The sequence below is a fragment of the Sturnus vulgaris genome, chromosome 20 (genome assembly GCF_052056855.1).
Source record: "Sturnus vulgaris isolate bStuVul1 chromosome 20, bStuVul1.hap1, whole genome shotgun sequence".
Taxonomy (NCBI): Eukaryota; Metazoa; Chordata; class Aves; order Passeriformes; family Sturnidae; genus Sturnus; species Sturnus vulgaris.
The window spans coordinates 921689-948527 of record NC_142262.1 but is presented as its reverse complement, the minus strand read 5'-3'; the positions used below and the strand labels follow the sequence as shown (position 1 = coordinate 948527).

Here is a 26839-nt window from a genome sequence, read left to right as displayed (position 1 = left end):
GACCAGGCTGAAGAAGCCGCCTCCATCTCCATCATCTCCATCATCTCCATCATCTCCATCTCCATCTCCCACTCAGCCCCACTGGCTCCCTGGCAGCCCTTGGCTCTCTGTTCCTCCTTTCCAGGGTGTGCTGAAGGGTCCGGCTGAGCCCACCCAGCAGGGCAGGGCAGGGCAGGGCAGGTGTGTGCCCGAGTGTCACCGTGTTAATGACATTCCCAGGAATTGCCTGTCCTGTGGTCCCGGGCAGATGGCTTCTCCATCGGAGCCCTGACATCACTGCAAGCCCTCCCTGTGCTCTGTCAGGAAGTTTTTATTTCTAAAACAATCTAAACGTGATTTTTCTGACATCTGGGGGTCACTGGGGAATTGGCCGGGTGTGTTTGAGCCAAACCAACCCCCCGTGAGCACAGGACGTGTTTTCCCTGAACACCTCACTCAGTTCTGTCCCCTGCCCTCCTCAGGGGTCCCTCCTCAACCCCAGGCTGTCCCCACACTTCCATTTGAGCACCTCATTAAGGAGCTGGGCCAGCAAACCCCACACCAGTAGAGGTCTTGGAGCATCCTCCCAAACTCAGCCTCCCCTTTGCAGTGCAGTCACTCACCAGGATTCCAGCAGGTGCCTCGAACTGACAGCGAGTAGGTTTAGGTTAAATATTGGGAATAAATCCCTCCCTGGCACAGGTTTCCCAGAGCAGCTGTGGCTGCCCCATCCCTGGAAGTGTTCCAGGCCAGGTTGGACAGGGCTGGGAGCAGCCTGGTCTAGCAGAATGTCCCATGAGCTTTGAGGTCCCTTCCAACCCAGCCCATTCCACGATTCTGTCACTGCTGGTGCTGGTGGGAGCTGTTCCCTGAATCATCAGGGGGTCAGGACTTAGAGGCTGTCCCTGGGTTGGAGATGTCCTCTGTGTGTGCCAGCAGCTCCCAGCAGTTAAATCCCACCAGCAAAGCCTTTTATTGGGGATTAGCCAAGGATGAACAATCCAGGCCCTCACTGTGCAGGGTGGGAGCTGCAGGGCTGGATCCAACCATTCCCAGCTCCCACCTCACACTTGGGAGAGGGGGACTCACAAAGTGGGGAGGGGTGATTCCACCAGGGGGAAACTGAGGCACGACAAAGAACCTGGCCTCTCATCATCCCAGGCTTTCCCTAATCCCATTGGAAGCAGCTTCTGGGCAAGGCTCCAGCAGTGCAAGCAGCTGTGCCCAGGACTGGGGGACAGTTCTGCCCCCTGATGTGACACACGTGTCACTCTCGGCCTCGGAGCACCTGGCCCTGCCCATGGCGAGGGCAGCAGAGCCTGGGGACAGGGTGCCATGGCTGGGGACACTGCTGGCAGTGCCCAGAGGGACCCTAGGACCCCTGTGCTGGCAGTCCCGCATCCTTGGCCGCGGGATTCAGGGCGGGGCTGCTGGTCCGGGACACTGCTGGTCCCCCTGTCCCCCTGGAGCTCTGACTGGGGGCACAGCCCTGCCCCGTGTCCCCTGCGTGTCCCCCGTGCCCTGCCATGGGCCAGGCTCGCTGCAGAGGCCGCAGGAGCCCCGGCTGTCCCGGGAGAATCCCGGGGAGCGCAGGCACAGGGAGGAGCCGGAATGACGGAGGAAACGAGGAGTGGGTGGGAGAACAAAGCGCTGCGGATGCAGAGCTGCGCTGGGGCCTGGGAGGGTGCAGGCACCGAGTGGCGATGGGGGATGCAGGGGGGCTCTGCCCTTGGGACAGCCGGGCACATCCGTGCTGCCATCCCTGGGGACTGGGCAGGACTGGGAGAGCTCCACAGCGAAGCCAGGCTGTGCTGGGGGCTGGGGGAGCAGAGCTCTGTGCTCTGGGGGGGCCCCAAAACGCGCCGGGTGCCCCTCGCTGCCAGGCTGGGGCACAGCCCGAGCCCCTGTCCCTCCCCAGCTGCCTCGGTGCCTGTTTCACGAGTGAGTAATGCTGAATTACAGCGCTAAGGAGCTCTCTGGGGATCCTTCGGAATAACAGGAATAGTTTATGCGATTTGCATAATTGGTATGATGGGATTTTGCATCACGTTGCTGAGCTCGGGGAAAGCGTCCGGGGCAGAGCCGAGGTGGTGCTGGGGGCTCTGGGCACCCTGGGGGGCTCTGGGCACCTTGGGGGGCTCTGGACCAGCCAGTCACAGAGAGGTGGCAGAAGAGACAGGCTCAGGTCCTGCTGTCACCCCCTGCCCTTAAGCTGGCACTGGGCTGGTGACAGCCCCAGAGTCCCTCGGGCACGTTTGCCCATCCCACGGCCACTTCTGATGGCCCAGCCCAGCTCCTGGGAAGCAGCACAACGCTGGATCTCGGGCCTGAAGGACACGGTGCCAAATTGCCCCTGTCCTGTCCCAGCCCCAAGGCCACCCAGCCTTGCTGGACACGGCAGCTCCGGGCTCACAGCACAGCTCAGCCCTGGCCCTGCACTCCACTCGTTTCCTCTCTCGCTAATTAATCCCAGAGCCTTGGGCTGTGGCTCCCCCAGCCCCGGAGCAGCCTGGCATGGCTCTGCTGTGCTGCCTGGCAGGGGACAGGCTGGGGACACCCATCACGGGGCAGTGCTGGCCCTCGGGGACACCCACGACTTGAGAAGCCACATTCCAGGGCAGGGCAGGGCAGGCAGTTTGGGGCAGTTAAAGCGATGACACGGGGACAAATGCCACCTCCCAGTGCCCCTTCCACTCATCTCCATGGGTGCTGTGTCCCCCAGGAGGAGGAATTGTGGCTCCCAGGTCAGAACAGGCCCTGCTGAGGAATCCCAGCCCTGCCAAGCACCAGCAGCTCCCGTCTGGCACCAGGAGCCAGCAAAGGTCACATTCCCGGCCGTGCTGGGACAGACCTGCTTTGTTCCCAGCCCTGCTCTAATTAGGAAACTGATTTTTTTTTTTTTTCCCACAGTTGAACTATCAAAACTTGGGCTTGTTCCCTGCCAAAGCCTCTTCTGTGGCTCTGCTGGTGACTCAGCGTGACACCAGGGCACTGAGAATATGGAAGAGGGAAAGGGAAGGAGCCAGGGGTTGGTTCCCAGTGGGCAGTTGGGATGGGGGGGTTGGCACTGCGAGGTCGAGCACCCCAATGGTGGCCCCAAATGTGGGAAGCACCCCTGGGACTCCCACACAGGGCAGGACAAGCTCAGGGTGTGGATAATGAAGGGGAGGAGGAGGAGGAAGATGAAAGATCCTCACCAAACTCTGCCTGGTCCTGAGGGTTTGCCAGGGAGGGTGGGGGACAAGGGACACTGTGAGTTCATTCCCCTGGGGACAGGGAGAGCCCCCAGGGCCTCTGAGCCCCTCGTGCCAAAAAGCAGCAGGACCCAGATGAGAGGCCCAGGGACCTGACACCTCTGGGGCTCCCAGCTCTGTTTTGTTTTTCCATGGGTGTTCCAGGAGACATCGGAGGGAGCAGAGCATGACGGCGTGTCAGGGGTGCAGCCGTGTTGGGGTGCAGCTGTGTCAGAATGTGCAGCTGTTTTGGGGGCTGTGCAGCTGTTTTGGGGTGGGCTGGCAGCCCCCCCTCCCTGGCGGCGCTGCCATCCAGCTGTGTTGGCATAGAAACTGCCGGGGCTCTGCCGCCGCCTCCCATTACACAATTCCCTCCCAGCCCGGGGAAGAGGCTGCTGAGGAGGGGAGGCAGCTCCAGGCCTGTGCCCCAAACCAGCCTCGTGCCAGCTGTGGGCACACAGAGGGGTGGGGGTGGCTGGGCAGGGAACGGGGCTGGTGCCCAGCTGCCTCCTGGACAGCAGGAGTGAGAGTCTATTCAAAGGCGCTGCTGCTCTGGCTGGAATTCCTGCTCCCCCCAGCCTCATCCCTCCCTCACGGGGTGTTGGATGAAGGCTCTGGCCAGGCAGATCCCATGGGATGGGGCAGTGTCCCCATGGAACAGGGACTGTCCCTATGCAGGGGAGTAGGGAATAGGCAGCACCAGCTCCCAGCAGAGCTCCTCATTTCCCCCTTCCCCTGCATGGGGCTGGGATCCCTCACTGCCACACAAACTCTTGGGAAGAGCACAGAGATCCAGGAGGAGTGACTGAATTCCCTGTCACTGTCACACGTGCTGTGCCTGCCCCAGCAGGTTTGTCCTGGGCATTGTCCGGTGGCCAAAACCTCTGCAGAGCCTCAGGAGAGGGGCCAGGGCTGTGCCAGGGCTGGGCTGGGGGCTCCAGGAGGGAGCAGGGGCAGCAGCTGAGGCAGGAGCCTGAGGTTTGTTCCTGTTCTCCAGGGTTTCATTAACAGCGAGCAGCGCTGCCTCCACACTCCTCTCACTCAACATCTGGCCAACCCAAACACAGCTGGAAGAGCTCTGTGTGCAGCCCTCCCGGCGGGAGCTGGCTCCCACCCCGCTGCCACAGCTGAGGGGCACGGCGAGTGTTTAATTAAACACTGCAAACTCGGCTCTGCTGCTTTCCCAGGGCTGGGGGGGATCCGGGGCCATCCCGCTGCTCCCAGCAGCAGCAGAGACGTAAACCCAGAGTAACAAGGGAGCAGCTGCTGTCCAAGCACAGCCAGAGGCTCAGGAATGTCCCGGGTGGGGCCTCACCCCGAGTGTGGGGTGTCCCCAGTCCCTGTGCCCATCCCAAACCGGGACAGTCACACTCAGGGGCTTGGCTGGGGCTTGGACAATTCCATGGGGATGGAAGCACCAAGTCCTACAGAGGGAGGCAGAATGGGATGGGACAGTGAGGTCACTGAGGAGGGACCCTGAGTCAGTGCCTGGTTCAGGCACTGTCCCAGCCCTGTCACCTCCCAGGGTCATGCAGGACCAAACAGGATTGTTCGTGTCACACACGGAGCCTGCTCTGAAGTTTCCTGCCCACATCTCTCCCAGGAGCAGGGAGGACAGGGAGGAGGAGGAAGGCAACTCCTGCTGCTCCAGAACACTCCCAGGGCACACACGAGGCTGGGGAGGAGTCGCTGGAGCCACCGGAGCCAGTTTATTGTCCCAGGGCAGCACAGAGGTCACAGCCCACCCCAGGCCCTTCCTCCCGAGGAGAGCCGGCACAAGCTGCTGGGGCAGGGATTAGCAGAGGAAGCTGCGGCCAATCTGCTCCCAACTTTCCTGTTGGATCACTGAGTGGCCCCTCCACTGTGGCAAGGAATGGAAGGAGCTGCATTAACCCCTTCAGCACCAGCCCAGCTCCCTCCCCACACCCAGCAGGAGCCGGCACAGCGTTCCTGGGGAGGGCTGGCTCGTGTCTCCTGCGGCCAGGACGTTCATCAGAAAGCAAAGCAGAGCACAGGGACTGCAGCACGCCCTCCTCACCCCTCTCCCGTGGCGGTGCCAATCCCAGCGAACAGGGTTTTCCCAAAGCACCGGCAATGGAAGCTGTGCTCCCAGTTCAGATCCCCTCCAGACGTTCCTGGCAGCGCTCTGGGCTCCTTCTGTGAATGCAGATGGATCAGGGGCTCGTTCAACAGCCCAGCACCGGCTGGCACCGGGCTGAAGGAGCAGCACTGCCCGGGAATGCTCCTGCCAGCACGGCACTGCTGAATCCAAGGCTCTCTCTGGTGGGAATGGGCTGCGTTGCAGCACAGCCGGGACTGAGCACAGAGAATAAAGCACGGGGAGCAGAGCAGGACCCTGCTGTCCCTACAGCGCTGGGGTGACCACAGACACAGCCCTGGCATCATCCAATGGCCCGGGCAGCTCCAGGGGCAGCAGCTGCTTTGCCAGCACCGCGCTGGTGTCAAACACAGGGCCGGGGACAGTGGGGTTGGTATGGAGCATTAGTGAGGAGTGGGAGTGGAAATGGGGCAGCTCCAAGGCACTCCCTGCCTTGGGGACACACGAGGATGCCCTGGTCAGCCTTCGGAACACAACAGAGAGGACACGGAGAGCACGACTCCACCCAGAGCTGCTGCTGGCCCAGCACCACGAGGGAGCACCCCAGTCCCTGGGATCACTTTTTGTCCAGCACCACATCCCACAACCCCCACAAAGTCTCCAAGGACCCTCTGGTCCTTCTGCTGTCACAGAAATGCAGATTAGGGGTTGTGGCTTCCAGAAGGTAATAAATAAAATCTGCAGTGTCCTGAAGAGCATCTGCAAGCTGACAGGTGAGCTCGTTCCAAGAGCAGCCAAATCTGCCACCCCCCGGGTGCCCAGGCAGCGTTCCAGACCCTTCAGTGTCCAAGTGAGTCCTCACAGGGGATGGGGGCTCCCTCGAGCTGCTCCCAGAGCACTTGGCAGTGGTGATTTCTGCAGTTTCAGGCCCCAGGTCCGGCAGCACAAGCCTGAGGAACGTGTCTGAGTCCTGAGGAAACATCCAGCAGGAGCAGCTGAGCAGAGTCCGTGGGATCCATCAGTCCTTCCCAAAGGCCAAAGGGAGCTCTGCAGCAGAGCCACGAGGAGGAATCCTGGCTCCTAACCCGGGCAGGAGCTCCTTGCTGGCACTGCAGGGCTCCAGGGCTGGCTCCTCAGCACAGCTCACAGCACATCAGGCTTTGCCCAGGCACAGCCACTGCAGCAGGAGCAGGGCTGAGCACCCAGGCTGAGCCTGGCCCAAATCAAACCCCTTGGGGCTGGTTCTGCATGAGCCAGGGCAGAGTCCAGCCCAGAGCTCAGCACTCCAGCAGTGCCCAACATGCAGCAGGACAGGGACAAATGGAGCCAGGACAGGGAAGGGACAGAGGGACAGGGACACCAGAGCACTGCACAGGGCTCCTGCTCACCCAGCCCATGGCCAGCCAAACACCTCACTCTGAGCCTGGGATGTCCTGGGATTTGGCCAGAGCAAAGGCAGACTGACCACCAGAATCAAACCTACAGAGAAAAGTTTGGCTTTGGATGATTTAGAGTTGCTGTTTAATCCCGAGACAGCGCAGCTGAGTGAGTTTGGAATTTAAGTTACAAAAAAAGAAAGCACTAGAAAATAATCTTGATACAAGAGCGATAATCAGCTGAGGTTCCCCACCCTGTGCAGGGAATCCTGCTCCACAATCCACCCAGCACAGCTGGGATGCTGCCAAGGCATTGCCTGTCCCCAGCACACACTGGGAGGGCAAACTGTCCAGGGTGAAAGTTTCGTGGGGGAATCCCCAGCACTGGGAGTTAAGATGCTGCCACCGGCTCTGGCTTTGGCCTGTTCTTGATGGGTGACACTTCTGTGGAAGGAAAAGAAATTTGTTACAGAATCAGGGAATGCAAATATCCTGCAGCCATCTCCTGAGGAGGATCCAGGGCTCAGAGTCCACTCTGCAGGGCAGAAAGTGCTTGCACAGCTCCTGAACTAAGAGAAATTGGTTATAAATAATCCCCCATTCCCACGTGGAAATGCCCCTTTTTCAGTGAAGAATTACAGAACGTGCAAAGGCACCAGCCCAGGGACAAATCCTGGGCAGGAGCAGTTCCAGCTCTGCCCTCACCCCTGGGACCTGACACCCCTGGGCCGTGTTTTGTTTGGCCTCAGTGCTGACACCTGAGCCCTGTTTAGGAGTAAACAAGCTCCAAGGAAACCAGCCCCATTTCCCACATCCCAGATTGCTCCTGGGCAGATTCCACACAGGGAAATGGCTTCTCCCAGCTCCTGTGAGAGACAGCTCAGGGCTCTGCTGTCCCACAAGAAGAGTCTTCACCAGTCTGAGTTTTCAGCTCCTCAGCACAGACACCTGATGAATCCCAGTGGGCTCCTTCCCTGCCAGCCAGGGCCACCAGGGCCTGTTTGGTCACCTTCTTATTGAGCTCTCCCACTTCCCAGCTTCATTCCCACACAAATCCATCCACTGAGGCTTTGGGTTGCTCAGGAACACTCAGGGACCATCAGCTGTGTGGAGCTCGTGCTCTGACAATCCTGGAACTGTGGGACTCCAGTGATCCTCATCCAGCTGGTTCCAAATCACTGGGAAGTGAGGTGGGAAGAGTTCCAAGTCATCCCAAGCCTCAGAGAAATCCAGAGTTGTGCAGGGTGAATCCAACATCCACAAAAATCCCATCCCTGAGCTGTGAGGACGGGACCAGCCCGGGGCTGTGGGAGGAAGCCTTGCCTGGCTCAGGCAAGGAAGGAATTCCTCATGGAGCCTCCTGCTGGAATGAGGTGTCTCAGGGCAGGAGTTTGCCTCAGAGCAGGTACAGGATGGGACAGGAACAGCAGGGGTCACACAGGGAGCTCCCCAAGGGAATGAGCAGATGCTGATGGAACAGCGAGCAGAGCCTCAGGTGCTCCTGGAGCCAGGGCTCAGCTGGGCCTGTCCCCACTCCAGGAGCTGCTGCTCCTGCCCATTTCCCACGACACTTACACTGGGAGAGGGTCTCAGACCACTGCACAGCACAGGAGCACGAGAAGCCAAAGCTGTGCAAGCACAACATACCTGGGATCTTCTCCGGGAGTGGCTCTGAAGGAACTTCTGGAAGCTCCAACTGTTCCTGCAAGGACGTTACAGACAATGTGTCACAATGTGTCACATGTGCCACAGACCCCAGCTGTGGGCAAAGACCAGGCTTGGCAGTGTCCCAGATACCCCCCCAGACTGAGCTCTGAGAGTAGGAAAAAGGTACCTGAACTGCTGTTAAAAACAGCTTCCTAAAAATGTGGATTTCAATCCCAAAAACATCAACCCCACCTGAGTAATAGCATTTAATTCTTCTAGAATGGCATCTTCATCCTCCTCAGTCAGGCTGCCAGCCAGGAGCTCGTCTATTTGCTGTGGGAGAGAGGGAAGGACATCACATTCCCTGGTGGACACAGTGCCCATCCCAGCAGCTCTGTGCTCCCAGCTCCTCATTGTACACACCCTCTGGTACTCCACAGCATCCTGGGTTTCTCCTATTATCCTTTCCACTTCTTCTATGGACATCACCTGAAGGGCAGAGCCAAAATCCAGGTGTGGGAGGGGCCTGCCTGGAACTGCAGGCCCCTCTCAAGTGCCCCAGCCACAAGTACCTGGTGCATTTTGTTCAGACACTCGTTGCCTATTTTCAGGCCCTCAATGACCTTCATTTCAATCTGGGTGAATTCAATGTCCTGGACCTGGAGTGGGAAGCAGAAAGGGAAGAGCCTTGGTCACATTTGGCCAGGCATTGGCACAGTGAATCCTGGAGGGATTTTACAGATATGGGGATGGGGCAGCTGGGGAGCGACTGGGCTCAGAGGGCTCTTCCCACCTAAAGAATTCCATGGTTGGCATCATTAGGCAGACACAGGCTGCCAGGACCACCAGAGAAGCTGCAAGGAGCAATCAGTGGAGCCCTTTGTGTCCTGTCAGTGGCACCAGCAGCAGGAAACATCCACACAAAAAGCTCAGCACAGGCAGCTGCACCAGCAGGTCCAACAGCCCGGGAAGTGATTTCACCGGATTTTCCAGCTGCCAGTCCCAGCTGAGACCTCCCCAAACCCAAACACATCCAGTTCTGAAATGACAGGCCTGAGACAAGCCCAGGAAGGCCCCAGTGCAGCCATCCCCCCTGTGAGTAACGTTTCAGCAATTTCCAAAGCACACATTTAACAGGGAGCCTGCAGATTCCAAACACACCACTCTGTGTCTCCAGGGAAGTGGTGGCACATGTACAATTTTGGAAACATGTGCCCTTGGACAGAGGGCTGAACACCTGCCAGTTGGGATGGGATTCCAGGGAATCCAGGGGAGCCCCACCCCAGAACACCCCAAGGCCTCGCTCACCATCCGCTCCAGGTTGCTGATCTGGTTCTCTGTTTTATCCAGAAGCTGCTCCTGGTACCGTTTCTTCTTCAGCAGGAGCATGGCTTTCCTGAGGGACACACAGGGAGGGAAACACGGCGGGGATGAAGCCCAAAGGAGCCCCATCAAAGCCAGGCTTCTTCTGTGCTTCTGCTAAAAGGGGACAACTCGTGTGCAGCCGAACTGGCAGCCCAACTCCTGCAAGGATGAGCAAACTGGGTATTGGGAATAAATCCTTCCCTGTGAGGGTGGGCAGGGCTGGCACAGGGTGCCCAGAAGAGCTCTGGCTGGCCCTGGATCCCTGGCAGTGCCCAAGGCCAGGCTGGACAGGGCTGGGAGCAGCCTGGGACAGTGAAGGTGTCCCTGCCATGGCAGGGGTGGGATGGGATGAGCTTTAAGGTCCCTCCCACCCAAACCATTCCGGGACTCTATTCCTGGGATCCAGCGGTGTTTCCTCACCGGTGACACCCAGGAGGTGACCCTGCCGCCCCCGCCCCGGCCCGGCGATCCCCTCCCCTCTCCTCCCCTCCCCTCTCCTCACTCTTTCTTGCCATCCCGGAGCAGCTGCCGGGCCAGCGCCCGCTCCCGCTCCAGCCCCAGGCTCAGCCGCTTCTGGTACTGCCGGAGCTTGTCCCGCTGCTGCTTCAGTTGCTGCGGGACAGAGGGACGGACAGAGGGACGGGCAGACAGAGGGACGGACAGCGGGATGGACAGCGGTCACAGCACAGCCCTGACAGCTCCAGCGCCCCCTCAAGCAGCGCCGCTGCCCCGCCCGCTCTGTCCCCGCCGTGTCACCGACAGCACCGGGAACGGCTCAGCCCCAGCCCCGCTCCTCCATCGCCGCAGGGAGCCCGGAGCCGGGCCAGGCCGGGCCGGTCCATCCCGGTACCGCTCACAGGCACTGCCCGGTCCGTCCCGGCACCGCTCACCGACACGGGCCGGTCCATCCCGGTACCCCCCGCTCACCAGCACGGCCCGGTCCTGCTCCGTGACGCGGCTCCGCCGTTTCCGCCCGAACAGGTTCCCCATGGCCGCTCCTGCCCGGCCCGGCCCGGCCCGGCCCCGACGGCGGCCGAGAGGGGCCCGGCCCCGCACAACGCGCAGCGAGCGCCGCAGCGGCGGGAGAGCGCCGCTAGAGGGCGCGCTGGGGACGGGAATACCGGGAACGGGAATAGAAAATAGGGAATGGGAATTAAAATACTGGGAATGGGGATAAAAATACAGGGAATGGGGATTAAAATAGGGAATGGGGATATAAAATACAGGGAATGGGGATTAAAATAGGGAATGGGGATAATAATATCGGGAATGGGGATAAAACAGGGAATAGGAATAAAATAGGGAATGGGGATAATTATATCGGGAATAGGGATAATAATATAGGGAATGGGAGGTACGGGAGGGAGGCTGTAGGGGCTGGGGGCTCAGGGACAACACAGATTCATTCCTAGAGTCATGGAATTGTTCAGGGTGGAAAAGCGCCCTGACCCATCGTGTCCAGCCATTCCCCGGCACTGCCAGGATCCATTTCTGCATTTCTCCATTTATTCAATTCTGCATTTCTCCATTTATTCATTTCTCCATTTCTCCAGGCAGCTCACCCCTCGGAGCGAGCCGGGCTGCAGCCAGGCTCCAAAGCTGCATTTGGGATCGGCGTTCCTGCTGCTCCAGCGGGGCTGGGACACGCATCTGTCACCAACACCTCCCCTGGGACCCCTCCCATCCCCAAATCCCACCCAGCTCCTTCCTGGGCCACAGCTGCCCCCGGCCCCACACAAGGATCCTCACACCACCAAGTGTTTCTGCATTTATTTTTTATTAACCATTTATTTGTCTGTAATCGTTTTACTCTCACATTACAATCGTGTGGGGGTTTTTATATATTTTTTTTAAACTTTATTTTTGTAAAATAAATAGAGATAAGTGAACTTTTAAGGTAGGACGCTCTCCAGATCCTTGGTTAAACTCTGTGATCCCATGATTGAATCTCTGCATCAGACCCGTGGAAGTACAGCCCACACACGCTCGGGTAAAAATCCCAACAGCCCCAATTCCTTAAAATCCCCCGTCCTGGACGTGGGGCTGCACCGGAGCAGGAGCAGCGGCTCCCAGCACGCCAGGAATGTCCTGTTGCTTTCACAAATACACTGATACGAGTTAAAAACCTATTGTTTTTGAAGCTGTGAATGTTAAAGGATTAGGTGAGATCCCAAACTCTGGCTCCACCCCCGCGGACAGCCCGGGAGCGGGTGGGGAAGAGGCACAGCTGTTAGACCATAATTCACTTTGGGGAACTTAGAAGTGGGTTTTTTAGGTAGTTTTGAAGTTTAAAGCCTTTGATTCATCATCCTGGGATGTGGCCCTCGGCCTCCCTGACAGGGGACGGGGCTTTGGGCATACCTGACATGGTTTGGGGACCTCTCCCAAGCCACAGTCCCTGACACAGCCTGGGGCACCTGGGGGTGGCCAGGGGGCCCTTCACAGCACAGGGACAGAGGGTCCTGAGCCCTTCCCTCGCTGCATTCCTGCAGCACAGCTGGACTTTGCTGGGAGCCTGCAGATCCCCTGGCCCTGGCTGGGATCCCAGCTGGGAATTCCAGGCCTGCAGTGAGTTCTGCAGCTCTGGAAGGAAACCTGACCTTTGGCTGTGCTCTCCCTTCCACACCCAGCTCCAGCCCCAGAACGGATCCCAAGGGACAAAACATTCATTATTCACACGTGCAAGGTGGGGAGGTGGAGCAGCTGGGACGAGGGTGCCTGGCTCAGAGCAGTGACTGGCTGCCTTCCTCCTCCTCCTCCTCCTCCTCAGTGATTCTCAGTGCCCAGGTGCTTCCATGCCTGGTTCCAGAGGGGCAGGTGAGCCATGGCAGCTCCAGGTGCCCAAATCCTGACCTCACCTCGGTGCACAGCAGCCATGGGGAGCACACAGAGCCCAGGACGGGCCCTGGTCACACCCGTGACTTGCTCCAGGCTCGCTGGGATGTTGGAGATCTTTGTTCCCTTTCTTCCCTCGTTGTCCTGACGTGTAGTTTTGTGGTGTGGGACATCCTGCCCTGCTCTTGTCATCTCCCTGAGCCCCTTCCTGCAGGATCCCTGCCTGCCCAGGCCACCAGGTCCCCACCAGGGCTGTCCTTGCTTCCAGTGGAGAGGCTGCTGCAGGGAGGGAGGGGGAGGTTCATGCAGAGGAGATGCTGCCCTGCCTCCCTGGCAGGTACATCCCGTGCTGCCCTGTCCCAGGAATTGGGTTTGGCACAGGGTTGGCAGCAGCTGGAGGGTCCCATGGAGCTGTAGGTGAGTCCTCACAGTCCTTGAAGAACCCACACTCCAGCAAAACAAGGAACAAAGACTAAAACAAGACCCTTCTCAAGGGCTTTGCCTCATCCAAGTCCTTCCAAGCTCAGGAGCCGTGTTTCTGACAGAGAAGCCAACCACCGGAAACAAAAATAAATGTTCCTTTTCTTTTAGAGGATATAGCTGGAAAACAAAACAAAACAAAAACCAGGAGATTGTCTCTTCCCCTCGTCAAACCCATCAGTAGCTAAGTCAGAAGAACAAATGTTCAAGTTATGGGGTGCAGCAGCAGCCAACACGAAACATTCAAGTCGATGATTTCTCTATGTACAGGGAGGCCCTGCCTGGAGCCGCTCCGGCCGCGCCGTCATCTGATCCTCTTCTCCACCGAGTACACCGAGATGTAAAAGTCATTGCTGCCGACGGCCAGGTGGGGCTGCGGGAGAGCACAGCGACAACAGCACGGTCAGAGCGACAACAGCACGGCCAGAGAGACAACAGCACGGCCAGAGAGACAACAGCAGGGTCAGAGGGACAACAACACTGTCAGAGTGACAACAGCAGGGTCAGAGTGACAACAGCACGGTCAGAGGGACAACAGCAGGGTCAGAGGGACAACAGCACGGCCAGAGGGACAACAGCACGGTCAGCGGGACAACAGCACGGTCAGAGGGACAACAACACTGTCAGAGTGACAACAGCACGGCCAGAGTGACAACAGCACGGTCAGAGGGACAACAACACTGTCAGAGTGACAACAGCCACGGTCACACCTCACCCAGGCTGGAAAACCCCTCTGACATCGACCTGGGACCGATGCCCACCTTGGCAGTCCAGGTGTTCCTTGGGCACCCTCAGGGATGGGCACCAAACCCCCCTGGGCAGTTCCAACCCCTGCCCTCCCTTTCCATGGGGAAACTCCTGCTGCTGTCCCCCCTGAGCTCCCCTTGTCCTGTCCCCATTCCCTGGGAGCAGATCCTGACTCCCCCCTCCTGTCAGGGAGCTGTGCAGAGCCAGGGGGTCCCTCCTGAGCCTCCTTTTCTCCAGGTTGAGCCCCTTCCCAGCTCCCTGAGCCTCCCCTGGTGTCCCAGTCCCAATCCCAGCTCTCCCAGTCTCCCCTGGAGTCCCAATCCCATTCCCAGCTCCCTGAGCTGCTGCTCCTGTGACCAACTCCACGGTCCAGGTGTGGAGCAGTGACAGGCACAGGTGACAGTGACATTCAGCAGGGACACCCAGCTGCTCCACAGCTCTGCAGGAGTTATAGGCCCGTTTCAGCCACAGGGAAAAATTATGGGCACTATTAGTTGCCAACTGCCAACATCATTTCTCTAAATGACTGCAAATCTGCTCGTTAGGAGCCAGTGCCTGGGCTGAAAATGAGAATTTCCTGCAGTGAGGGGACCTGGCCTGGCCGGGCAGGGCTTTGTTTCGCTTGTTTAAAGAGCAAACTGCTCTTCCCATTACATATTAAATACTTGTGAGCTGATCTACAGCTTTCAAAAGTAACTCTTGTAACTCCCTCCAGCTCTCCCATCCATTCACTGTTTTCTCAGCTTTTCCAGCTCCTCCATTTATTCTCCTTCCCGGGTGAGCAAAGTCCACTACATGGATGGGACCTCTCTCCTCCCTGAGCAGATTCTCTCTGTAACTACTGAGAGCCCCTCAGCTGTGACAGACCCCAAAATCTCTTTTTGTTCTGCCTCATTCCAGCCTTTACCAGCCCATGCTTTAATTTTTGCAGCTCTCTCGTTTTCCTGAGGTGCAGCTTTTCCTGCACGGCAGCAGAGCCCAGGCAGGGAGTGAATAAAGACTTTGGGAATTTGGGAGTGTGACCAAGGAGTGTGAGCTGAGCCAGGCTGCAGAGCTGGGATGGGGAGTGGAGCTGCAGGAGGCTGGGACAGCTCCCTTCACTCTGGGGGGGTCTCTGTGCCAAGCCCCGATGGCAGCAGGGACACAGACCCAGTGAGGATGGAAGGCCAGGCAGCTGATGGCTCCCACTCTCTGTCCCATGAAGCCATCGTAGTATTTGATGTTGTTGATCAGCTCTCCATTGCCGTTGTAGATGGCAGTGAACTGGTTCATGGAGCCACTGGAAAGGAAGGGACACAACACACAATCACTGGGAATGCTGGCAGGGGACAAAACTGCTTCTGCAGCCCCTGGCTGAGCTGTGTGCCAGGCCAGAGAGCAGCCACTTCTCCACGGGAGAGCATTTAAGTGGTGGCCAGAACCACGGTGACCTGTGGTCACCTGGGACAGGAAAGCACAGAGGGCTGATGCCCAAACACACCCAGTGCATCCCAAACAGGCTCCAGGCCACGGGGCTGTGGAGCAGCTGCTGGTCCCTGCTCAGAGCCCAGAAATACAGACACAGAACAGGGACCCACGGCTTCACTAATGGATAAAAAAAGGGATAAAGCTCCTGAGCAGCAAACACAGGGAAGGAGCTGCACTGCTGTGCTGGGGTTAAAAACAGGAAAGGGAACAGCACCCCATGAATGATGTCTGTGCAGAGAAATCATCCTCTCCAGGGATCATGGATTCATGGGATGCTCGGAGCTGGGAGAGACCTTAAAGCCCACCTTGCTCCACCTCTGCCAAGGCAGGGATAACTTCCACTGTCCCAGGCTGCTCCAAGGACCCAGGGGCAGCCTGGATCTTCCTGGAACACTTCCAGGGACCCAGGGGCAGCCACAGCTTCTCTGGGCACCCTCTGCCAGGGCCTCCCCACCCATGCAGGGAAGAATTTCCCCCCACTATCCTATGGATAATTCCCACTTTGTGGCAGTGGGAATTGTGTGCCTGTGTCCAGGCCCTGCTCCATCCCTCTGATCACCCTGGGCTCACTGCAGAGCTGCCTGGGCAGGGATGGCAGCAGGGATGATCTCAGCACTCACCATGCAAACAGGTTGGCCTGGGGATGGATGTCCAGGGCTGTGAGCCCCTTGACAATCTGCAGCACCTTCATGGACTCGGGCATGCGGGGGTCGAAGAAACGAACGTCACCATTGACACTGAAAACACAGAGCCAGGCTCAGCCTGTGCCCAGTCCCAGCCCAGAGCCCAGGAAATGCAGCTGTAGGGCTGCCCATGAGCCAAACACCTCCATGGGGCACTGGGACAGGGACACACACAGCAGAGTTCCCGCCCAGAGCACATTCTGTGCTGAGGGAACAGCTCGGGAGAGATCCCAAACTGATCCTGAATTGCTGATCCCAAATTTCTGATCCCTCACTGCCTCTCTCACTCCCAGCCCATTTCTAAGTGTGCCCTCCCTGTTCTGGCACACCCAACACACCCAGCTCCATGGCAGCCCCAAATTCCTGCAGGAAATTGCCTTGGAAAGCTGCAAGAGGGGATGTGCTGGTGCCATCCTTTACTCCAAGAGCCTGGACACCAGGATCTCCCTGTGTCCTGTCATTTGTTTTCCTTGGATTTGGCTGTCAGAGGGAACTGGGAGGAACTGGAAGGGAGGTGGCTCAGCTCCACAAGCTGAGCTCCTCTGGGAAGAGCCCAGACCTGCCTTTGGAAGCCCAACATTCCCTCAGAGCTCTGCAGCCCCAGGAGCAGCTCCCAGGCTGGAAGGGCTCTGAGGAGAGGGGACTACCAGCCCTCAGGCCTGGGCACAGGGACCTGACCCCTGGAGCTGCTGGAGGAGCTTATGGAGAGGAAGATTAAAAACTCCAATATGGGAGCTCGACAAATCTGGCAGCTGCATCACATAATCCCCTGTCTGAAAATCTTAATACATTTTTGCTGGCCCATCCCCCGCCTCAGGAATGTTCTGAATCCCAGAAAATTATGTTTTGTTTCCATTTTCTAATCAAGAAAAAGAGGCTCTTTGTGTGCAAACGGTGGCTTTGTGACAATAAATTCTGTTCTGCTGTTCCTTAATGGCCAAATCAGTACCTGCTGCTCTGGCCACGGTGTTTGCCAGGCAGCAAGAATGGATTTAGGGAATTGCACAGGAATCCTGCCCAGGAACTGACAGATGCACCATCCACATCCTCCTCTTGTTCTCCCCCACATGACCCCACGGAGATGTTGGCAGTAAATCCCCCCAGAGAAGATATTCCACACCCAGCTCCTGCTCCCCTCCCCTCCTCCCCACACACCTTGTTGTGCCAGCCCCCTGTTCACCCCCAGACCACACCAAGAACCTTCCAAGGAAAGCTCCACATCCCTCTTTGCCTCCTCTCCAGCGAGTTTGGAGCAGGAGTTAATTACTGAAGCAAATGTCAAACTCAGGAGCTTTACCCTCCCAAGCTGCTGGAATAGCAGGGACAGAATTTAAAGTGAAAACCAAATTGTGAGTGAGGGCAAACAGCTGCAGGGCTGCCAGCCCCGGGTACCTGACGCTCATGATGTTGCCCTCGGGGTGTTTCTGCAGGTAAGCCTTCACCACCCAGGCCGTGTGCTCCCGGTAGGTCATGACCCGGCTGGGGACAAAGGGACACCAAAGGGACACGTGTGAGGTGAGCAGGGCACGGGGGAGGCCCCCCGAGGCCGGCGAGGACACAAGGACAGAGTTACCATTCACTGAGGGCCATCCTCCTGTCGAACACTCGGATGGAGCCGTCCCCCAGCCCCGCCACGATCAGGGAGCGGTGAGAGTCACACGACAGGCTGGTGACACAGCTGTCAGCTCCCGTGGGAATGTCCTGCAAGAGGGCAGAACACACAGCATGGCCTGGGCCACCACAGACACACAGCATGGCCTGAGCCATCACAGACACAGCATGGCCTGAGCCACCACAGACACAGCATGGCCTGAGCCATCACAGACACACACACAGCATGGCCTGGGCCACCACACACACAGCATGGCCTGGGCCATCACACACACAGCATGGCCTGAGCCACCACAGACACACACAGCATGGCCTGAGCCATCACACACACACAGCATGGCCTGGGCCATCACAGACACACACACAGCATGGCCTGGGCCATCACACACACACAGCATGGCCTGAGCCACCACAGACACACACAGCATGGCCTGGGCCATCACACACACACAGCATGGCCTGGGCCATCACACACACAGCATGGCCTGAGCCACCACAGACACAGCATGGCCTGGGCCACCACAGACACAGCATGGCCTGAGCCACCACAGACACACACACAGCATGGCCTGGGCCACCACAGACACACACACAGCATGGCCTGGGCCACCACACACACAGCATGGCCTGAGCCACCACAGACACAGCATGGCCTGAGCCATCACACACACAGCATGGCCTGAGCCACCACAGACACAGCATGGCCTGAGCCATCACAGACACAGCATGGCCTGAGCCACCACAGACACAGCATGGCCTGGGCCACCACAGACACAGCATGGCCTGAGCCACCACAGACACACAGCATGGCCTGGGCCACCACACACACACAGCATGGCCTGAGCCACCACAGACACACACACAGCATGGCCTGGGCCACCACAGACACACACACAGCATGGCCTGAGCCACCACACACACACAGCACGGCCTGAGCCATCACAGACACAGCATGGCCTGGGCCACCACAGACACACAGCATGGCCTGGGCCATCACAGACACACACAGCATGGCCTGGGCCACCACACACACACAGCATGGCCTGGGCCACCACAGACACACAGCATGGCCTGGGCCATCACAGACACACACAGCATGGCCTGGGCCACCACACACACACAGCATGGCCTGGGCCACCACACACACACAGCATGGCCTGGGCCACCACAGACACACAGCATGGCCTGGGCCATCACACACACACAGCATGGCCTGGGCCACCACACACACAGCATGGCCTGGGCCATCACACACACACAGCATGGCCTGGGCCATCACACACACACAGCATGGCCTGGGTCATCACACACACACACAGCATGGCCTGGGCCATCACACACACACAGCATGGCCTGGGCCATCACACACACACAGCATGGCCTGGGTCATCACACACACACACAGCATGGCCTGGGTCATCACACACACACACAGCATGGCCTGGGCCATCTCACACACACACCATGGCCTGCCCTCAGGGACTTCATCAGGGCTCTGAACCAAGGTCCTGATCCATCCCCATCCTCCTCCTCATCCTCACACTGAGCAGGGTGAGGCAGCCCTGGCACCCTGAGCCCCACCAGTGACACTTCAGCTCCTGGCACAGCCCCAGAGCAAGCCAGGCACTGCTGTGCCTTCTGTCCCATCCCTGCCATGGCACATGTGACAGGGGCACCCAGCAGAGTCCCTCAGAGGTGTGCTGGGAAAGGGACATGGAAAAAGGCAGCTGGAGCTGCAGGGAACACACAGCTGGGAACAGCTGGGCACCCACGCTGCCACCTCCCCCCTTTCACTTCTGGAGGCAGAAGAATTGCTCAGAATAATCCCTGGGCCTGTTGGGAGGAAAAACACTTGCAGTTCAAACCAGGGAAAAATGCTGAGCAGCACTGCAGAAGCAGGAGTGGTAATCCTGGAATGGTTTGGGTGGGGAAGGACCCTACAGCCCATCTCAGGCATGGGGACACCGTGGGGACACCGTGGGGACACCGTGGGCACTCCCATCTCATCCCTCCTGCCATGGGCACACCTTTCACAGCCCAGGCTGCTGCAGGAGCTCATTCCACACCTCAGCCCTGCTCCTGCCTCTGTGCATTTCCCCCCCTGGAGCTGCTGCTGCAGCCTGGGCTGAGCAGGGAGAGGCACCAGGCCTGGGGCTGCTGCAGGCTCTGGCCACCCCCAGCTCCTCCTTTGAAGCAGCAACACTCAGCAGAAGTGCAAATGAAGCACTTGCTCCTCAGCTCCAGCCCTGTGCTTCCAGAGCTGTGGGTTTCTGGAGTTCAAAGAGGGAAGCACCTTTATCCTCCTCCTTTATTGCTGCTCTTTGTGCTGATTCTCACTTTCCCAGTTACTGAGTCAGGAAGTTCCAAACACTTGAATTTCAACACCCAATCTTTGCAATTAAAAAAAGAAACAACATGTTTTTAGATACTTTCGGTGCAATCATTAATCATCATCATTTAAAAGATTTTCGCCTCCTGAATTTTGCCGCTCCCTAATTTGCATAGAAAAAAATAATATGTGAAAGTAATTAAGATGAACAGAGGCTTAATTATCCTGCATCGCAGGGTCAAAGTGTCGCAATTAATGTTCATCCAAGGGTAATTAATTTCGAGAAGCTTTGAAAGCTCCACTTCCTTTTTATTCCAGCATGGTGCCTCCATTCTCAGCGACCACCTGCTTCTCCTTGGAATTTCTGAGAAAATTCCACGTGATTGGGGCTCAGTGAACTCTGGCAGGGCCTTTCCCATGACACAGCCCAGGAGCTGTGTGTGCTTTCACAGACCTGTAAACTATTGCAGTTACTATGGAATCCAACTGGGATGGCATCCCAGTGCTCTCCTCTGCATCCCAGTGCTCATCTCTGCATCCCAGTGCCCATCTCTGCATCCCAGTGCCCAACTCTGCATCCCAGTGCTCATCTCTGCATCCCAGTGCCCATCTCTGCATCCCAGTGCCCAACTCTGCATCCCAGTGCCCAACTCTGCATCCCAGTGCTCATCTCTGCATCCCAGTACCCAGCTCTGGATTCCACAGCCCCGTCTTCTCCAAACATTGGTGCCTACCCAGAACAGCACAGCAGCTTCCAGGAGAGCCCTGACCCACTCCCTGAGTATCCGTGTGGCCTTGGAACATGACCCTGGGGCAGGGAAGCAGGGAATGGGAAGCAGGGAAGCTCCAGGAGCTGGCAGCTCCTCCCAGAGCAGTCCCAGGAGCTCTGGGGCGCTGTGCCCACGGGATGGCTCTGGCACTGTTACCTGTACTTTCATTTCCCGATCCGTGTCCCAGATCCGGATTATCCTCACGTCCCCCGAGGTCATCAGGAGCCCGGTTTCTTGTTCCCAGTCCACCACCATCCCTGCTCCTGAGACACAACAAGGCAAGGCTGCACTCCCTGGAGCATCAGCTCTGCTGACCTCGCGCTGCAGACGCTGTCACAGCCAGGGGAAATGCAAAATGACACACGCAGACACCCCAGACATCCTCCAGATGGGGCTGAATCAGCTGCTCCTGCATCTGAGTGCAAACCCTGCCTGCTCTGAGCCTGCTCGGTCCCTGGGGAGGGAAGCACAACTTCCAGGAACTGCCGGGGGCAGCAGTGCCCAGCACTGCACACAGCACTGACACTGAACGCCGATGGGAGAGACTCAGCTGGTGCCACCTCCCAGCCACAGCTCCTGGACCGAGCCCTGGTTCTGTCACCAGGATGTGGGAGATGCTCCTGGACAAGGAACAGCCAAGCCAGGGCAGCCACGGAGAGAATTTAACAACTGGAGGGAGCTCAAACCAGTTCGCTGCACTGACTGTGAGGAGGGGAACACCCTGCAGTGACAGCAGCTCCAGCACCCTCACAGTGCTCTCATCCCTGAGGGCACAGATCACATCTCCAGGGCAACTTCAGCACAACCCATCCACGCTGTGTTAAAAACACAAACAAAACCCCCGGCAGCACCACGGGAGGGAACCAGGGGAGAAATCCAGGCTTGGTGTCTGCTCCAGCCCCTCGGGAGGGCAGGGACAGCAGCAGAATTCCTGTCTGAGTAGAATTCCTGTCTCAGAGCAGAATTCCTGTATCAGAGCAGAATTCCTGTCTCAGAGCAGAATTCCTGTCTCAGAGTAGAATTCCTGCCTCAGAGTAGAATTCCTGGCTCAGAGCAGAATTCCTGTCTCAGAGTAGAATTCCTGCCTCATATAGCGGCATCCCTGTTTCTCAGAACACCATTCCTGCCCAAGAGCATCATCCTTGTCTCAGAGCAGAATTCCTGTCCCTCAAAGCACCATCCCAGCCTCTCAGAGCCGTTGTCCAGCCTCTCCTCCGTGCCAGGCCGAGTCCCTGGTGCTGAGCAGTGTTTCATAACCACCCAGACCTGGAGTCAGAACCCTCTGCAATGCATCAGGACTGCAGCTCCTGCCCCCAGCACTCAGTGCCTCCAGCACCATCCCTGTGGCTCCACTCCACAACGTGCTTGTCCACAAGGTAAAAACGTGCATTTGTCCGGATTTACTGCCAGGAATCATCCCCAGCAGGAAATCTAAGCCTGCCCAATGTGCTCTTTTGTCACCAAAGGCCCACAAGTACCTTGTACCAGAACATTCACAGTTACAGAGCACAAAGGAAGCAGCAGCCACGTCCAATGAACACGGAGTTCTCCTCCAGCATGATGGGATGACCTTGTTCTGCACAGCTTCAGAGAAAACATTCTGCCATTCTGCCCCTCTCCCCTTCCTGAGCATCACATCCGAGCCCATTCCTGATCCTGCCACATCCATGGAGGAGGTCACTGATGTTTACTGCCGGTCCCTCACCTCCCTGCAGGAAATTCGGGACTCTGGGCTGACCTGGGAGCCTGGACCTTTATCTTCAGTCAAATGGATTGTTCCTTCAGACTGCCTGGCAGCTCGAGGGGCTGGAGAGCTGAGGCAAACAAGCAGGCAGTGATGGAGATGATAAACACCACTGAAGTGTTTGCATTTGTCATCTGTTTACAGCCCATGTGACAGGATTAACCTGGCAGCTGAGCTGGATCTGCTGCTACCATCCCTGATGGAGCTCAGCAGGCAAACAGCTCTGAGGCAGCTCCAAAGCTCCCAATTCCCCAGGAACACCCCCCAGTTTGGGGGAGCTCCCAATTCCCCAGGAACACCCCCCAGTTTGGGGGAGCTCCCAATTCCCCAGGAACACCCCCCAGTTTGGGGAAAGTTTCTTTCTGATCAGCACCAAGTCCCATCCAGCTGTGGTTCCAGGGACAGGCTGTTCTGAGTTTGGGGGCAGAGCTGGCATTTTTGGTGGCTCTCCTGGTGTGCCTGTCAGGAGTTTGTCACTGAGGATATTCAGCAATGACATCTAGAAGGGCAGGGAAAGTCTCACTGAGGGAAGAGGCTCCAGAGGGATTGCACAAAGATTCCCAGGAGAGACAAGCAGATGGAAAGGGCAAGGGTTCATTGCCAACCAGGCTGGAAAAAAAGGAGGGAATGAACACAGAATCCTGGAATGGTTTGGGTTGGAAGGGACCTCAACAACCACCCCTGCCATGGGCAGGGACATTTTCCACTGTCCCAGGCTGCTCCAAGCCCTGTCCAGCCTGGCCTTGGGCACATCCAGGGATGATGCTGGGTCTGGTGTGGCTCGAGACCTTGCAGCTTCTGCCTTTCTTATTAAAACTTCAATAGTTCAGCTCAGGGATAACTGCTGCTCCCTGGAAGAGGGAAGGGCAGGGTTTGGATCATCCCAAAGCCTGGAGGTGCTGGGTCCTGGCTGCAAGGATCCTGGGCTGGGCTCTGGGCTGGGGGCTCTGCTCCTGCTGCACCCCAAAAAGGTGCCCTGGCCAAAAAGGGGATGCACCTGGGAATGCTGAACCAGAATTCCAACCTGTCTGGAGAGCAGAAAAGCCCTTGGACATAAATGTCAATGTACAACTCAGTCACTTGGAAGTGTGTGAGGGGAAGGAAAGCTTCCTCTGACTGTGAAATGTTCCACCCAGAGCTGGCACTCACAGTATGGAATGAGACAGAAATAGCTGAACTATTTCTATGTACAAGCACAGGTTTGCATGGCAGAGATGATCCAGGATTGGCTCATGTCTCCATGCTCAATTCACGGTGTTTTGGGATGGGGAGGGAACGTGGGATGAATACTAATGATCATTTCCTTTTTAATTAACAGAGGTCCTGCTCCAGGATGTTACAACTGAGCCTCAGCCCACCCACAGGGCTTTGGCTCCTGGGCCTGGCACCTGAGCTGCTCCCCAGCCCCTCCTGCCACAGGTACTGAACACACCTGAGCTGCTCTGGATCCTCTCCTGCCCACAGGTGCTGCTCTGAGCCCCAGAGCTGGCTCTGCCTGACCTGTCACCCTCCAAGGGACAGAGCTGTCCCAGCCCCATGCACAGCCCACTGGTGAATCCTGGTGCTCCCAGAGCTGCAGGAACCAGCCCTGCACTGCTGCAATGCATCAGGAGCTGAGAGCACCATTTTCCCCTAAGGGATATTATGTTCTTAGATAATGAGCAACAAATCTTCCACAGCTCAGGGAAAGGAATTTTTAAATGTCTGTGCTGGAGGTGTCGTTGTTTTTGGTTTGGGTTTTTTGTTTGTTTTTTTTTGTTTGTTTGTTTTTTAAAGCCAGCACTGGCAGCTCTGTATGGTTGAGTTTATCCACACCAACAGCTGCTCCTGGAGGTAAAACTTCCCAAGGCTGTTCCCTCAGGACTGCCCCTGAGCCAGAGACATTTGCCTGGAATGGACAATTCCATGGAAAGATTCCAGTGCTAATGTGGTGAAAGCAGCTGCATTCCCAACATCTGTAACATCACAGGAGCACGGCCAGGCTGTCCTTGGCATTTCAGTGGAATCAGGAATACCTCCATGGAACACAGCACAAACCACCCTGAAATCTGCCTGATCATTTTTTAATCACGGGCCCTCCTGGCTGAGCAGTGAAGCTCATCCCTGTTTTAATTTCCAGGAAGCAGTGGGAGGGTTGGATGACCTCACTCATCATTAATTTCTACAACATCCTCTCAAAAAGTGTCACCCTCCTCCTGCCAAGGACTCTGCAGTGAGGGACAGCAGGAGCTGGGATGCTGGGAATTCAATTAAAAGAACACAAACCCCTGGAGCTGCCATTTCTCCAGTGAGTTTATTGCCACCAAACAATCTGAGAACTGTGCTGCTTCTCCTGCAGCCCTCCTGGTGTGAGTTCCTGGGAATTTGGGAAGCCTTCCTGCCTTCCCTGTGCCCCCTGGTCCCCAGGCTGAGCCTGAGTCTGATCCCCTGAGCAGCTCCAGCCTGGCCTGGGACACTTCCAGGGCTGGGGCAGTGTCCCAACACTGCTGCTGTACAGGAGAGCACTAATGCCATGCATTTTTTACAGCTCTCCAGAGGGAAGGGGGATGCCTGTGCTGTTTTGTCAGCAGCAGGGCAGAGGCAGCTGGAGAAGGATTTCCTGGAGCTGCCCTGCCCCTGAGCCCTGGGCTGGCAGCACAGCATCGATCCAGCTCTGGAATTCCCTGCAACTGCTCCGTGCTCAGCTCCCTGAGCAGGGATTCCCTGAGCAGGGATTCCCTGCAGCCAAGCCCTGCTAATTTTAGCCTTGGCTGGGGGATTTTGCAGCCAGGCAGCAGCAGCAGCCACACATCAGCTCTGCTCGCTCCTGCCCCAGCTCCCACACCACAGAGATTTGCTCAGCTCCACTAACGAGCTCTGAATCAGCCCTGCCAGCAGCCTGGCTGATTAATCAGGGCAGACACAGCCAGCTCTGATCACTCAGCAAATATCAATAATTGATGAACATCCTGGGTGACGTCACCACGAGCAGCCCCCGGCACATCAGCCACCTGCTCCCCCTCCTGCTGGGGACCCAGAGCCACACAGACCCTGCCCAGGGACCCTGCGACACGCTGGGCACGTCCTGCACCTCCCCTCCCCGTGGCACAGTGCAATTTGTGACATTTATCAGAGACCCAGAAGGATTTGGGTTGGGCACAGCCCCTCCAGTGCCACCCCTGCCATGGCAGGGACACCTTCCCGCTGTCCCAGGCTGCTCCCAGCCCCATCCAACCTGGGCTGGGACAATTCCAGGGATCCAGGGGCAGCCACAGTTGTGCCAGGGCCTCCCCACCCTCACAGGCAAGAACTATTCCCATGGATCCAAATTAAATTTCCCCTTTTTTCTCTTTGGTTTATCTCTGCCACGATTCTGAGGCTGCTGGGAAAGACTCCCCAGCTTCTCCTTTCCACAGGATCTTTACAGCCCAGGGCTGTTACAAATAAAGCCCAGCCAAACCCACATCAGCTTTCTGCTCCATTTGGGACCTCCCACTCCAACCCTTCAGTCCAGGGATGCTTTGAAATCTCCCTGGAAAAGAGAGATTCCCAAATCCCCCCACATCTGTGGCTGGGGGAGCTCAGAGAGGCTGGCAGGAAGGTTCCCTTCTCCCAGCAGGGTCTGTGCCTGCCCAGGGAGCACAGATCCCTCCCTGCATGGGCAGGGGATGGCAGGGCTGGAAGCAAAGCTTCCAGGAGCCACAGGGACCCAAAATCCCTCAAAACACAGCAAAACCCCAACCAAGCACCCTGAGGAGCTCCTGCCACCCCCTGAGCACAGGTAAGAGGAGCAGCACTCACCTCCCTGCTTGCTCCTGTCCAGGTAGATGGACACCCTTCGGGCCAGACCTGTGAGGAGACAGGGATCAGCAGGGTCAGGGTCAGCCAGAGCAAAACCCAGCTTAAAGCAGGGATTAGAAACAGCAACTCAACCTGGAGAACACGAAAGAGAAGCAGCAGCACCCAGAGCAGCACAGCAGTTTTGGGAGGGCAGCAGCCTGTGGGGAGCAGGACCTGGCTGGGTGGGAGCCCTGCAGGAGCCCCCCAGCCTCAGCTGGGCCCTGCTCTCCTCCAGCACAGGCAGACACCCAAGAGCTCCTGGGTTGGGCACAGATGTGCCAAGGATCAGGGCCTGTGTGCCCACAGCCCACAGGGAACAGCCCCCCAGCCCAGCCCTGCCCTCCCAGGGGAAATGTGGGAGCTCTGTGCCTGCCCTGGGCTGCCCCTGAGTGTCCATCTGTCCATCTGTCCATCCCCCACAACCCAGGGCTGCTTCTCAAACATCCAAACATTCAGGTGTGACACATTCCTCTCTCCTTTTGTAAGTAGGAAAATGGCCCTGAAAGTCAAGTCCTGGCCGTGTCCTGGCCGCTCTCAAGAGCAGTTCAGGGCTGAGGGTGACATCATGACACAGGGGAAAAGCTGGGACAGCAGGGAAGGGAATCAAGAGTGGCAGCAAACAAACTCCAGGAAAACTCCTGAGCTCTGCAGCTTCCAAGATGCATCCTCAGATTTGTGAGGCAGTGCTGGACCAC

At 57.5% G+C, this 26839-nt stretch overlaps 2 protein-coding genes across 3 annotated transcripts in view; both read right to left on the bottom strand.

Annotated features, from left to right (window-relative positions):
* Nucleotides 1-6775: 6775 nt before the first annotated feature.
* CHMP6 (charged multivesicular body protein 6) lies at nucleotides 6776-10705 on the bottom strand. Its single transcript, XM_014887475.2, has 8 exons — nucleotides 10587-10705; nucleotides 10162-10271; nucleotides 9603-9690; nucleotides 8867-8953; nucleotides 8718-8783; nucleotides 8547-8627; nucleotides 8295-8349; nucleotides 6776-7091 (listed from the first exon to the last, which is right to left on the bottom strand). Exons 1-8 carry the CDS (start codon nucleotides 10647-10649, stop codon nucleotides 7039-7041), a joined length of 603 nt encoding a protein of 200 aa, XP_014742961.1. The 5' UTR covers nucleotides 10650-10705; the 3' UTR covers nucleotides 6776-7038.
* A 712-nt stretch (nucleotides 10706-11417) lies between these two features.
* The window catches only part of RPTOR (regulatory associated protein of MTOR complex 1), a 94001-nt gene continuing 78579 nt past the window's right edge, over nucleotides 11418-26839 (bottom strand). For both annotated transcript variants that reach the window (XM_088176681.1, XM_088176682.1), the window contains 7 exons: nucleotides 26106-26153; nucleotides 20738-20844; nucleotides 17445-17572; nucleotides 17264-17350; nucleotides 15809-15925; nucleotides 14871-15000; nucleotides 11418-13347 (listed from right to left, as the gene is read on the bottom strand). In XM_088176681.1, the coding sequence (XP_088032807.1) occupies nucleotides 13279-13347; nucleotides 14871-15000; nucleotides 15809-15925; nucleotides 17264-17350; nucleotides 17445-17572; nucleotides 20738-20844; nucleotides 26106-26153 (686 nt within the window). In that variant the 3' untranslated portion in view covers nucleotides 11418-13278. The remainder of the gene's footprint in view (nucleotides 13348-14870; nucleotides 15001-15808; nucleotides 15926-17263; nucleotides 17351-17444; nucleotides 17573-20737; nucleotides 20845-26105; nucleotides 26154-26839) is intronic.